This window comes from Nerophis lumbriciformis, linkage group LG22 (genome assembly GCF_033978685.3).
Source record: "Nerophis lumbriciformis linkage group LG22, RoL_Nlum_v2.1, whole genome shotgun sequence".
Lineage (NCBI taxonomy): Eukaryota > Metazoa > Chordata > Actinopteri > Syngnathiformes > Syngnathidae > Nerophis > Nerophis lumbriciformis.
In genome coordinates this window covers 1,101,486-1,115,936 of record NC_084569.2, presented here as the reverse complement: position 1 = coordinate 1,115,936, position 14,451 = coordinate 1,101,486, and the positions used below count along the sequence as shown (strand labels likewise).

At 39.1% G+C, this 14,451-nt stretch overlaps 1 protein-coding gene across 1 annotated transcript in view; it reads left to right on the top strand.

Annotated features, from left to right (window-relative positions):
* LOC140679755 (tubulin-specific chaperone D-like) overlaps window positions 1-7,834 on the top strand; it is a 79,215-nt gene extending 71,381 nt beyond the window's left edge. The window contains exons 34-39 of the mRNA XM_072915804.1: window positions 2,002-2,079; window positions 2,281-2,367; window positions 2,463-2,550; window positions 2,615-2,724; window positions 2,803-2,887; window positions 7,711-7,834. Coding sequence (XP_072771905.1) covers window positions 2,002-2,079; window positions 2,281-2,367; window positions 2,463-2,550; window positions 2,615-2,724; window positions 2,803-2,887; window positions 7,711-7,722 — 460 coding nt within the window. The 3' untranslated portion in view covers window positions 7,723-7,834. The remainder of the gene's footprint in view (window positions 1-2,001; window positions 2,080-2,280; window positions 2,368-2,462; window positions 2,551-2,614; window positions 2,725-2,802; window positions 2,888-7,710) is intronic.
* The last annotated feature ends 6,617 nt before the right edge of the window (window positions 7,835-14,451 follow it).

Below are 14,451 nucleotides of genomic sequence, written 5' to 3'. Positions count from 1 at the left end.
ACTCTTCTGACACCACCAAATGGCAGTATAAGTGTCCACATAAGTGGCCATAAGACCCCAATTCAGCAGTGTACACGATTTTGAAAATAAGAGCTAAAAGGTGCTGTCCACGCATGTGGCCACTAAGCCTTTAGAGTTAAAGTGCATCAATTTGCCTGTAATTTAAAAAAAATCCTTACTGAAACTATAACCATTTTTTGGACCGACTTGGACCATTTGATACTGTAAACTAAAATTAAATTGCAACATTAACCCAAGAGCAGAATATATAAAACACTAACCTACAAAACAAAAATGAATAAAACAATTGTTTTTTTAATCAAAATGAGGAATGTTTTGTAGTGCACGGCTTTTCAAAAGCGGGGTTTGAAGCGTTATACGAATAAAGCACGTGGTCACACTCACCCCACCTGGCATCGCACAGGGGGGCCTGCCCCACTATGTGCTCATGGGTGTTTTGCTGAAGAACAACACAATCATCTTGACAGAGGCTGCAAGTTGTCCATAAGTCATTAACATTGTGTGTAATGCATTGAAAACACCTGTATTACATGTGTGCTAGCATGTCCTCCTAATCATTTTGACCACTCGCCATAGAGCAGGGGTGCTCACACTTTTTCTGCAGGCGAGCTACTTTTCAATTGATCAAGTCGTGGGGATCTACCTCATTCATATATAATTTATATTTACTTATTTATGAAATATATGTTTTTGTTAATAAGTTAAAGGTGTTTAATGATAATGCAAGCATGTTTAACACATATAGTTAATATTGTTAATAAATTAAAGGTGTTTAATGATCATACAAGAATGTTTAATACATATAGTTAATATTGTTAATAAATTAAAGGTGTTTAATGATAATACAAGCATGTTTAATACACATAGTTAATATTGTTAACAAGTTAAAGGTGTTTAAAGATAATACAAGCATGTTTAATACATATAATTAATATTGTTAACAAGTTAAAGGTGTTTAATGATAATACAAGCATGTTTAATACATATAGTTAATATTATTAATAAGTTAAAGGTGTTTAAAGATAATACAAGCATGTTTAGCACATATAGTTAATATTGTTAACAAGTTAAAGGTGTTTAATGATAATACAAGCATGTTTAACACATATAGTTAATATTGTTAATAAGTTAAAGGTGTTTAAAGATAATGCAGGCATGTTTAACACATATAGTTAATATTGTTAACAAGTTAAGGTGTTTAAAGATAATACAGGCATGTTTAACACATATAGATTCCTTTCTTTCATGAAGACAAGAATATAAGTTGGTGTATTACCTGATTCTGATGACTTGCATTGATTGGAATCAGACAGTGGTGCTAAAAACGTCCGCATTTTCGAATGGAGGAGAAAAAAGTCCTCCTTTCTGTCCAATACCACATGAAAGTGGTTGGTTTTTGGCATCTTATTTGTCCAGCTTCCGTACTCCTTTGTATACACTTTACAAGAAATACATTGTTGGCAAACTCCGTAGCTTGCTAGCTTGTGCACGCCAGCTTTCTGAGACTCGTTTTGTTAGCGCAACTGTGCAGTCGGTCTTTGGAGTTTTGACGACAGGTACGGCGCCAGAGTCTGTTGAAATAAAGTGTTTCTCGCCTTCCAGTCGGTAATTTTAATGAGCTGGCAGCAGCCGGCGTCATCTCAGAAGACCCTCGGGTGCCGTGAATGTCAATCAAGTGACGAAAGTGACGTCATAGTGAAGATTTATCATCGCTCATTTTTAGGACTATTTTTTTAATGCCTGGCTGGTGATCGACTGACACACCCTCCGAGATCGACCGGTAGCTCGCGATCGACGTAATGAGCACCCCTGCCATAGAGGGTGTAATCATGTAGAAACACTATTGTACACAATATGTATATTATTGTGCAGTTTGCAATAGTATGGATCTGTACTGCATCGCACTGGGTGTTGTTTTTAACCATATGTCGGAATATGATTTGCTTTAATCAAATGTTTATTTTCTGTGTATTTTTGTAGGATTGCCCTCCCTTTCCTCAAGATGCTCAATCAGATGTTGTCTAACAGCTCCTTTGAGATCTTTACAACAGAAGAAAAGTGAGTGTCACTGCAACACTTTTCATATTTCAATACAGTGGTACCTTGGTTTTTGTTATTAATCTGTTCCAACGGGACAGTCGAAAACCGAAACGTTTGAAAGTCAAAGCAAATTTTGCCCATAAGAAATAATGTCGAAAGGTACCACTGTATGAGTTAATGTGGTGGACTACTTTGTCAGCGTATGTTCTACGTTACCAGTCACCAGTTCTGCATGGACCTCCTGGCTCTGTGTGAAGGCATCAGGAGATGCAGAGATATCTCCAAGCTCCGTGCCTGCATCGCCGTGTGAGTTTCTCTGTCGCTTGATAAGAAGTGTGCCCTGCTTCCTGTCTTAGAGAGTCAACATCCATGTTTACTTGTACCACCCATTCCATTGCCAGCTACTGTGGCCTCATCCAGTTCCAGGGTGACGTCAGGAAGAAGATCCTCTTCCAGCTGATGCTGTTGCTCTGCCATTCATTCCTCGTGGTACTTCCCCAAGTCAACACAAAAAGGAATGATCTTATTTCCTCATGCAACGTTTCTTCTGCAGATAAGGACAACCACTGCAAGCCAGATGTACGAGATGCTGCTGACCTACGATGACGTTGTTGATCCCGAGGTTTTGGATGATGTCATGACTCTGCTTAGTGACACGAACTGGTAAAAGGCCACGTTCCTTCATTTCAAGCATTTATTTCGTAGATTGTGGAAATGTCAAAGTTTGCTTCTTGGGTCCAGGGAGAGCGACCCTGCCATACTGCGGAACCCCAGAAATCAGCTTTGTGATTGGCTGGAAGTCCCCAGGCCACGGCTGATTGCTAAGGTATAACACTCACCAGGCACACATCTATCCCATGGGATGAAATCCAAGTTAGAGCCGAAAGTATAGCTGCAAAGAGGACTTTGTGTTGATTGGAAACAGGCGATAAATGGCAAAAAAGAATCATTGCTGTAATGAAGGAAAGAGCAAACTGCTTACCGTATTTTTCGGACTATAAGTGGCAGTTTTTTTCATAGTTTGGCCGGGGGTGCGACTTATACTCAGGAGCGATTTATGTGTGAAATGATGAACACATAATATTATTGATCTCATTCACGTAAGAGACTAGACCAGGGGTCGGCAACCTTTACCAGTCAAAGAGCCATTTTGACCAGTTCCGCAAATTGTAGAAAACAATAGGAGCCGCAAAAGTTTTTTGAAATTTTAAATGAAATAACACCGCATACAACGTTTTCTTTTTGCTTTGTGCTATGTATAAACCAGGGGTCTCAGACACGCAGCCCACACCTTTTATATGGAATTTGAAAGCTGGTGCGGCACGCGGGTTTTATATGAATGGCACTTGTCAGCGTCATGCGTGCCGTGATGGTACAGCATATAGCACCCACTACAACCAGCGTGCCTGATCAGCCACACGTTGAATGGTGTTTCCGCTTGCTCACGTAGGTGACAGCAAGGCATACTTGGTCAACAACCACACAGGTCACACTGACGGTGGCGGTATAAAAAAATCTATAACACTCTTACTAATAATGCGCCACACTGTGAACCCACACCAAACAAGAATGACAAACACATTTCGGGAGAACATCTGCACAGTAACACAACATAAACACAACAGGACAAATACCCAGAATCCCATGCAGCCCTAACTCTTCCGGGATACATTATACACCCCCGCTACCAAACCCTGCCCACCTCAACCGACGCACAGAGGGGGGGTTGATGTGTGAGGGAGCAGGGTTGGGGTGGGGGCGGGGTTTGGTGGTAGCAAGGGTGTATAATGTAGCCCGGAAGAGTCAGGGCTGCATGAGATTCTGAGTGTTTGTTCTGTTGTGTTTATGTTGCGTTAAGGTGCAGATGTTCTCCCGAAATGTGTTTGTCATTCTTGTTTGGTTTTGGTTCAAAGTGTGGCGCATTATTAGTAAGAGTGTTAAAGTTGTCTTATATGGTCACCGTCAGTGTAACCTGTGTGGCTGTTGACCAAGTCTGCCTTGCTGTCACGTACGTGTGCAAGCAGAAGATGTATATTGTATAACAAGTGTTGGGTTGGCACGCTGTTAATACAGATTGTAGAGAGCGCCAAATGTTGTACCATCATGGCACACCCTTATTATAACTGTAAGGGTGAAAATCGGTGAATATTAATCCCGGGAGTTTTCTGCAAGAGGCACTGAAATCCGGAAGTCTCACGGGAAAATTGGGGGGTTCAGCAAGTAAGCTGCTGAGCCGCATCAGAGTGATCAAAGAGCCGCGGGTTGCCGACCCCTGGACTAGACGTATAAGATTTCATGGGATTTAGCGATTAGGAGTGACAGATTGTTTGGTAAACGTATAGCATGTTCTATATGTTATAGTTATTTGAATGACTCTTACCATAATATGTTACGTTAACATACCAGTTGGTTATTTATGCCTCATATAACGTACACTTATTCAGCCTGTTGTTCACTATTCTTCATTTATTTTATATTTACTTTCAAATGTCTATTCTTGCTGTTGGCTTTTATCAAATACATTTCCCCGAAAAATGCGACTTATACTCCAGTGCGACTTATATATGTTTTTTTCCTTCTTTATTATGCATTTTCAGCCGGTGCGACTTATACTCCGGAGCGACTTATACTCCGAAAAATACGGTAGTTTGAATTAACACCGCTGATGAGTTCATCATAAGTACAGTACGGCAATAGTCAACGCACAATTTTCACAACAAGCAACACTTTAGGGCACGTGCAGAGGGAGATAAAGTTGCGGGATTTCATAATACTGCAAAGGCAGCCATTTATACTAAGCAGTGAAGTTGTCACGTTGTGTAAATGGTAAATAAAAAGAGAATACAATGATTTGCAAATCCTTTTCAACTTATATTCAATTGAATAGACTGCAAAGACACGATACTTAACGTTTGAACTGGTAAACTTTGTTATTTTTTGCAAATATTAGCTCATTTGGAATGTGATGCCTGCAAATGGTGTTTTAGTGGCCAAGACATGGGTAACTTACACATCTGTGAAGGCACCATTAATGCTGAAAGGTACATACAGGTTTTGGAGCAACATACCGTATTTTCCGCACCATAAGGCGCCCTGGGTTAAAAGCCGCGCCTTCAATGAACGGCATATTTCAAAACTTTGTCCACCTATAAGCCGCCCGGTGTTGTAAGCCGCATCTAACTGCGCTAAAGGAATGTCAAAAAAACAGTCAGATAGGTCAGTCAAACTTTAATAATATATTAAAAACCAGCGTTCTAACAACTCTGTTCACTCCCAAAATGTACGCAAATGTGCAATCACAAACATACGTATATCAACATGGACAGAGCTGCGTGAAAAAAGCCACCCGGCCTCTTCGCGTAAACTTAAACTTACCTTAACCACTCGCTCATCTTTTCTTCATCCATCCCTTCGAGTTAGCTTTTATGATGACGCCGGCTGGAAAGGTCTCTTTTGGCAAGGTCTTCCTTTTGAATATCACCATGGGTGGAAGTTTCTGGCCATTAGCATGGCAAGCTAGAACCACAGTGAAGGATGACTTCTCATTCCCTGTGGTGCGAATATTCACCGTACGTGCTCCCGTTGTATCCACAGTGCGGTTCACAGGAATATCAGTTGCTGTGAAATAGTAATCCGTGTGCGGATGGAGAGATTGCGTCTTTTCATGAACCGGATCCCGGTCGCTTAGTAGGAGCCATTTTGTGGTCTTTACAGATGTAAACACACAAATGAAATGAAACGTACGGTGATATCCGCGCGCTTTTTCTTCTTCTACGCGGGCGGGTGGTTGCTTACAGTAGAAGAAGAAGCGCTTCCTGTTCTATGGGGGCGGGTGCTTACCTTGGCGGTTGCTTGCGTAGAAGAAGAAGCGCTTCCTGTTCTACCGGGAAAAAAGATGGCGGCTGTTTACCGAAGTTGCGAGACCGAAACTTTATGAAAATGAATCTTAATATTTATCCATATATAAAGCGCACCGGGTTATAAGGCGCACTGTCATCTTTTGAGAAAATTTGTGGTTTTTAGGTGCGCCTTATAGTGCGGAAAATACGGTATGTTGTTATCATGGACGCCCCTGCTTATTTCAGCAAGACGATGCCAAGCCACGTGTTACAACAGCGTGGCTTCATAGTAAAAGAGTGCGGGTACTAGACTGGCCTGCCTGTAGTCCAGACCTGTCTCTCATTGAAAATGTGTGGTGCAATATGAAGGCTAAAATATGAGAAGGGAGACTGTTGAACAACTTAAGCTGTACATCAAGCACGAATGGGAACGAATTCCACCTCAAAAATGTGTCTCCTCAGTTCCCAAACCTTTACTGAATGTTGTTAAAAGGAAAGGCCATGTAACACAGTGGTAAAAATGCCCCTGTAACAACTTTTTTGCAATGTGTTGCTGCCATTAAATTCTAAATTCATGATTATTTGCAAAAAAAAAAAGAAGAAGTTTCTCAGTATGAACATGAAATATCTTGTCTTTGCAGTCTATTCAATTGAATATAAGTTGAAAAGGATTTGTTGTATTCTCTTTTTATTTACAAATTACGCAATGTGCCAACTTTACTGCTTTTGTAGTTGAATACCGTATTTTTCGGACTATAAGTCGCAGTTTTTTTCATAGTTTGGCCGGGCTCCAGTGCACATACTTGCCAACCCTCCCGAATTTTCCGGGAGACTCCCGAAATTCAGCGCCTCTCCCGAAAACCTCCCGGGACAAATATTCTCCCGAAAATCTCCCGATTTTCAGCCGGAGCTGGAAGCCACGCCCCCTCCAGCTCCATGCGGACTTGAGTGAGGACAGCCTTTTTTTTTATGACGGGAGGACAACAGGGTGACAAGAACTAAATCATCCAGACTAGAGATACATTGTATTATTATGTTTATCCTACCTAAAAATAAATATATTTATTAATTTAAAAAAACAAAACTAAATACATTTTTACTATATTTTGCTAAAAACATCAAAATTAGTTGTATTTTTTTCGTGACTCCTTATTACATCCAGCCATAGAATTATACATTAAAATAAAAATATTTGAAATAATTGATTTTAAATTATCATAATAATTCATTTAAAATGACCATATTTAATTATTAAAATAATTGCTTGTTTATCAACAACTTTAGCATTTTATTCATTACATTTTGAAACTCTCAGAAGCCAAGTTATGTTATATTCCTTAATATTTATTTATGCAAGTTTGAAGTATCAATTATCTAAACACAGTTTGTTTGCATATTTTCAGGATGTATATATATATATATATATGAAATACTTGACTTGGTGAATTCTAGCTTTCAATATACTCCTCCCCTCTTAACCACGCCCCCAACCACGCCCCGACCACGCCCCCACGCCCCACCTCCCGAAATCGGAGGTCTCAAGGTTGGCAAGTATGCCAGTGCAACTTATATATGTTTTTTTCCTTTTTTATTATGCATTTTCGGTGCGACTTATACTTTGAAAAATACGGTAGATGTTTTTATTTGGAACATTTATGGTCAGATGAAGGTAATTATCTCATTCGATTTTGTTGCTGTTCCTAAAGTTGTGACCAATCAGTGCACTCCTTTGATACAATTTGTGCATGAACTATAACTGTTTTGTATTAACCAAAACTTGTTTTGAACTAGTGTCTCTTTTTGCCAACAGAAACCTGGCTGACATTCCTGATCATGTGTTTAAAGCAAGGTAGAAAATAATGACTGAATGACATCATGCATGGTTTACGCTGCTCGGAATCATGTTTTTACATGATAATAAATAGTAACAAAAATCCCTCGCGTCGACTATTTTGTTCCAATTGAAAGTCTGTCCGTGTTATTGTGTGCGCATGTCAAATGAGATCTCCCCTGGCAGGTAAAACCCTCCACAATTGAAGCATTTTAGCACTCGCACCCTTCTTGCTTCTCAGCAGAGACAGAAGCCATTGTGTTGCTCATAGTGTCCACTTTGTCCTCCTCCTGGCTCTTGACAGAGCTGCAATTGTTGCGTCATGGTCTTGGACTAAGAATCTTGGGCATATTGCGATACATTCTTTGGTAATATGATTACTTTAACAAGGATAGTTTCTTTATTTGTCCTGTGGGGAAGGCACACTTAATCCCTGAATGAAAGTGGTCAGCGGCTTGTGCTTGTGTTGATAGTTAGCTAGTTGTGTTGATAGTTAGCTAATTGTGTTGATAGTTAGCTAGTTGTGTTGATAGTTAGCTAGTTGTGTTGATACTTAGCTAGTTGTGTTGATAGTTAGCTAATTGTGTTGATAGTTAGCTAGTTGTGTTGATAGTTAGCTAATTGTGTTGATAGTTAGCTAGTTGTGTTGATAGTTAGCTAGTTGTGTTGATAGTTAGCTAATTGTGTTGATAGTTAGCTAGTTGTGATGATAGTTAGCTAATTGTGTTGATAGTTAGCTTATTGTGTTGATAGTTAGCTAGTTGTGTTGATAGTTAGCTAGTTGTGTTGATAGTTAGCTAATTGTGTTGATAGTTAGCTAGTTGTGATGATAGTTAGCTAATAGTGTTGATAGTTAGCTAGTTGTGTTGATAGTTAGCTAGTTGTGTTGATAGTTAGCTAATTATGTTGATAGTTAGCTAGTTGTGTTGATAGTTAGCTAATTGTGTTGATAGATAGCTAGTTGTGTTGATAGTTAGCTAGTTGTGTTGATAGTTAGCTAATTGTGTTGATAGTTAGCTAGTTGTGTTGATAGTTAGCTAGTTGTGATGATAGTTAGCTAGTTGTGTTGATAGTTAGCTAGTTGTGTTGATAGTTAGCTAGTTGTGTTGATAGTTAGCTAGTTGTGATGATAGTTAGCTAGTTGTGTTGATAGTTAGCTAATTGTGTTGATAGTTAGCTAGTTGTGTTGATAGTTAGCTAGTTGTGATGATAGTTAGCTAATTGTGTTGATAGTTAGCTAGTTGTGTTGATAGTTAGCTAATTGTGTTGATAGTTAGCTAATTGTGTTGATAGTTAGCTAGTTGTGTTGATAGTTAGCTAATTGTGTTGATAGTTAGCTAATTGTGTTGATAGTTAGCTAGTTGTGTTGATAGTTAGCTAATTGTGTTGATAGTTAGCTAATTGTGTTGATAGTTAGCTAGTTGTGTTGATAGTTAGCTAATTGTGTTGATAGTTAGCTAGTTGTGTTGATAGTTAGCTAATTATGTTGATAGTTAGCTAGTTGTGTTGATAGTTAGCTAATTGTGTTGATAGTTAGCTAGTTGTGTTGATAGTTAGCTAATTGTGTTGATAGATAGCTAGTTGTGTTGATAGTTAGCTAATTGTGTTGATAGTTAGCTAGTTGTGTTGATAGTTAGCTAGTTGTGATGATAGTTAGCTAATTGTGTTGATAGTTAGCTAGATGTGTTGATAGTTAGCTAATTGTGTTGATAGTTAGCTAATTGCGTTGATAGTTAGCTAGTTGTGTTGATAGTTAGCTAGTTGTGTTGATAGTTAGCTAATTGTGTTGATAGTTAGCTAGTTGTGTTGATAGTTAGCTAATTGTGTTGATAGGTAGCTAGTTGTGTTGATAGTTAGCTAGTTGTGTTGATAGTTAGCTAATTGTGTTGATAGTTAGCTAGTTGTGTTGATAGTTAGCTAGTTGTGTTGATAGTTAGCTAGTTGTGCCCAGTCATTTTTTAGCAAGCAGGGACAAACTGTCAACATACTTTAAAGCAGTGTTTCTTAGCCATAGCCGCCTAGAGCAGTGTTTTTCAACCTTTTCTAAGCCAAGGCACATTGTATTCATTGAAAAAATCCCGAGGCACACAACCAGGGGAAATCATTGAAAAATAAAACTCAGCAGCCAATATTGACAATAAAAAGTGATTTTCGCAATTGTTTGGTATGACTTTAAAGCAGGGGTGCTCATTACGTCGATCGCGAGCTACCGGTCGATCTCGGAGGGTGTGTCAGTCGATCACCAGCCAGGCATTAAAAAAATAGTCCTAAAAATGAGCGATGGTAAATCTTCACTATGACGTCACTTTCGTCACTTGATTGACATTCACGGCACCCGAGGGTCTTCTGAGATGACGCTGGCTGCTGCCAGCTCATTAAAATGACCGACTGGAAGGCGAGAAACACTTTATTTCAACAGACTCTGGCGCCGTACCTGTCGTCAAAACTCCAAAGACCGACTGCACAGTTGCACAATAAAAGCTCTGCTTCATCCTGCCTGCGCTACCAAAATAAGAGTCTCAGAAAGCTGGCGTGCACAAGCTAGCAAGCTACGGAGTTTGCCGACAATGTATTTCTTGTAAAGTGTATACAAAGGAGTACGGAAGCTGGACAAATAAGATGCCAAAAACCAACCACTTTCATGTGGTATTGGACAGAAAGGAGGACTTTTTTTCTCCTTCATTCAAAAATGCGGACATTGTCAGCACCACTGTCTGATTCCTATCAATGCAAGTCATCAGAATCAGGTAATACACCAACTTATATTCTTGTCTTCATGAAAGAAAGGAATCTATATGTGTTAAACATGCTTGTATTATCTTTAACCACCTTTAAGTTGTTAACAATATTAACTATATGTGTTAAACATGCTTGTATTATCTTTAACCACCTTTAAGTTGTTAACAATATTAACTATATGTGTTAAACATGCTTGCATTATCTTTAAACACCTTTAACTTATTAACAATATTAACTATATGTATTAAACATACTTGTATTATCATTAAACACCTTTAATGTATTAACAATATTAACTATATGTGTTAAACATGCTTGTATTATCATTAAACACCTTTAACTTGTTAACAAAAACATATATTTCATAAATAAGTAAATATAAATGATATATATGAATGAGGTAGATCCCCACGACTTGATCAATTGAAAAGTAGCTCGCCTGCAGAAAAAGTGTGAGCACCCCTGATTTAAAGCATAACCAAGTATGCTTCACTATAGCTCTTGTCTCAAAGTAGGTGTACTGTCACCACCTGTCACATCACACCCTGACTTATTTTGAGGTATTTGACGTTTTCCTGTGTGTAGTGTTTTAGTTCTTGTCTTTCGCTCCTTTTTCGGTGGCTTTTCCTGTTCTGTTGGTATTTTGCTGTAGCAGTTTCATGTCTTCCTTGAACGCTATTCCCCGCACCTGCTTTGTTTTGGCAATCAAGACTATTTAAGTCGTGTGGACGCTATCCTTCTTTGATTGTCATGTCATGTATGGGATGTCCTTTGTGGACGCCATCTGCTCCTCGTGCTGTATGTAAGTTTTTGCTGTCGTCCAGCATTCTGTTTTTGTTTACTTTGCAGCAAGTTCAGTTTTAGTTTCGTTCTGCATAGCCTTCCCTAAGCTTCATTGCCTTTTCTTAGGGGCACTCACTTTTTGTTTATTTTTGGTTTAAGCGTTGGATACCTTTTTACCTGCACGCTGCTTCCTGCATATTGTGATCACCACAAAGCATGTTTCCGACATCTACAAAGCAATTAGCTAGCTGCTGCCACCTACTGACATGGAAGAGTATTACACGGTTACTCTGCCGAGCTCTAGACAGCACCGACACTCAACAACAACACATCATTTGCAGACTAGAATTACTGCTTTGCAAAATATATTTTTAACCCAAATAGGTGAAATTAGATCATCTCCCACGGCACACCAGACTGTATCTCACGGCCGCGGCACAGTGGTTGAAAAACACTGCCCAAGAGGGCCGCTAAAAAATATCTGTTTCTCAGCTGTAGTCCGTATTCAGGACCATGCTGTTTTTAAGTTGAAGTAGGGTGGTATTTATGTTTTGGCGACACAGAGTGGCCACAGAAATTCATTAAATTTTCCACAAGCTTTGCACATGGCTGCTTGTATCAGACAACTTATATTCAATCCAATCCAATCCACTTTATTTATATAGCACATTTAAACAACAACATGTTTCCAAAGTGCTGCACAACAATATTAAACACAATTAAAAACAATGTAAAATAAATATGATATTGGGGACTTTAGATGCAAGCTGATATAATCTGACTTGTTTTTTGTTTATATATATATATATATATATATATATATATATATATATATATATATATATATATATATATGTGTGTGTGACCGATATTTGATAGACCAGTGTTTTTCAACCACTGTGCTGCGGCACTCTAGTGTACCGTGAGATACAGTCTGGTGTGCCGTGGGAGATGATCTAATTTCACCTATTTGTGTTAAAAATATTGTTTGCAAAGCAGTAATTATAGTCTGCAAATGATGTGTTGTTGTTGAGTGTCGGTGCTGTCTAGAGCTCGGCAGAGTAACCCTGTAATACTTTAGCCGCATACTTGACATATTACGGTTGTCTGTTCAACATCTTCCCGCTTGAAGCCAAACCACCGCCAGACGATGGACCCCCTGCTGTTTTTCTTGGGAATTAAATATTTTTCCTTCATTTGTCACCAGATTCATGTGACGTATGTAAGAAGGTGCGCTTCTTTCATGTCTCTGTGAGAAGGAGAGACAAGAAAGAGTGAGAAGAGCCTGTAGTGTAATGCCAGTGACGTGCAGTCACTAGAGGCCTCACCTGCCATCATGGAAAGAAAAAAAATTTAAAAAGAAAAATGTTTTATTAAATTGTTATATGTATCCAGTGATTATACTATAAAGTTATTTTCCATTTAACTTCACCCGTTTTACATTATTTTTTATTTAAAATCGCTGAATTTTCACATTTTCCGTTCAAATACTGAGAAGAGACGGTGCGGTGAACAGCAGCCAGTCGAGGCACGTCACTCAGTGCCTCAACATGGATTGCGCAATGACTCGGCTAACTGCTGGGCTGCTGTGCAGTGAGACTGTATTGCTATATGAATTATATTATACATTTCCATAGTTTAGTTAGCTGAGGTATATAATGTACAGTGTATTTTGTCAACAACTGTATGTGTGTAAAGTATTTCTTGTGCTGAGCGATCATAAAACGGCTGCAAAAGACACACTGGCTGAGGCTCGCCTCCTGCACCCCCGCCGTAGAATTGTTATATCAACTAAAGCCCACACTTAAACTTTCCACATGCAAGATTGAATCTACTTAAAAAAGTTATTTCATAAGAAGCCAAAAAGTGCAAAAACAATAATGTTCGTGTTGGAGGAGTTGTGAATGACTGCAGGGCCACAACATTAGGTACACCTGCAGCCTGCAGGTGTACCTAATTCACAACTCCTCCAACACGAACATTATTGTTTTTGCACTTTTTGGCTTCTTATTAAATAACTTTTGTAACCTATTTTCATGGGCTTTCCTCTTTGTGATGTTAAGTTCCTGTTATGCGCTGTTATACAGTATATGCCTTGAGCTCTTATTTTGAAGGCGCTAAGAGCGGAAGTGATGTCACGTTGCGGAGGTTTTTGAAAGAAGGTAAATAAAGTGGTCCTCGTGTAAACTGGAGCCTCCGTGTTTGTTATTTTGTAGTTTCATACAGTATAGGCGACATTTATAAACCCTCGGTTACACTTTTTTAAATAGATTCAATCTTGCACGTGGAAAGTTGAAGTGAGGGCTTTAGTTGCGGCGCATGGACTTAATTTATAAGTAAAGGTAAGACCATAATAGCGTTTTTTTTTTTTATTAAATGTGTTTTTTGTTTGCTACAGTTTGTATGTGTAAAGTTAAAGTTAAGTTAAAGTAGCAATGATTGTCACACACACACTAGGTGTAATGAAATGTGTCCTCTGCATTTGACCCATCCCCTTGATCACCCCCTGGGAGGTGAGGGGAGCAGTGGGCAGCAGCGGCGCCGCGCCCGAGAATCATTTTTGGTGATTTAACCCCCAATTCCAAGCCTTGATGCTGAGTGCCAAGCAGGGAAGAATGCTGGTATGAGCTTTTAAACATAACCCGTTAACTGCTGCCAATCAAATGGTGAATAAGATACTCTTTAGGGTTCATATGTTTGTAAATCTGACTGTGATGAAGTCAGTGCCTCACCAGCCATCAACCTCACCGCACGTCACTGATAAAAGAACGTATACTCCAACATCACGATCTAGTCATTTTCTACATCGCACAAACCGAGACAAACCCGCGATACATGGAGTATATTCCATATATGCCCCAGCTGTAGTTGCATGTATATACAGTAAGCACTTGGTAATGTTGTCATGTGAATGTTCCTGGATAGTCTCCACAAGGCTGTATTGTGGCTAAGATATGCAGTCCTATAAGTGATAGCATTGTTTATTGTGTCAGTGGTTCACATTCACTCCTGCCAACTGCAGGCCTTCTTATATATTTGTCTGCTGCAGTCTTAATATTGCCCTGGCCACATAATTCCACTTTAATTAATTCCCAGCCCAGATGGAAATTCCTCAAGTGGTATTTTTTTGTCTGTAAAACAGGGTGGTGGTGGTGGTTTTTTTTTCTCCCTGTAGGCCGGGGGCGGTTTGACGATAAA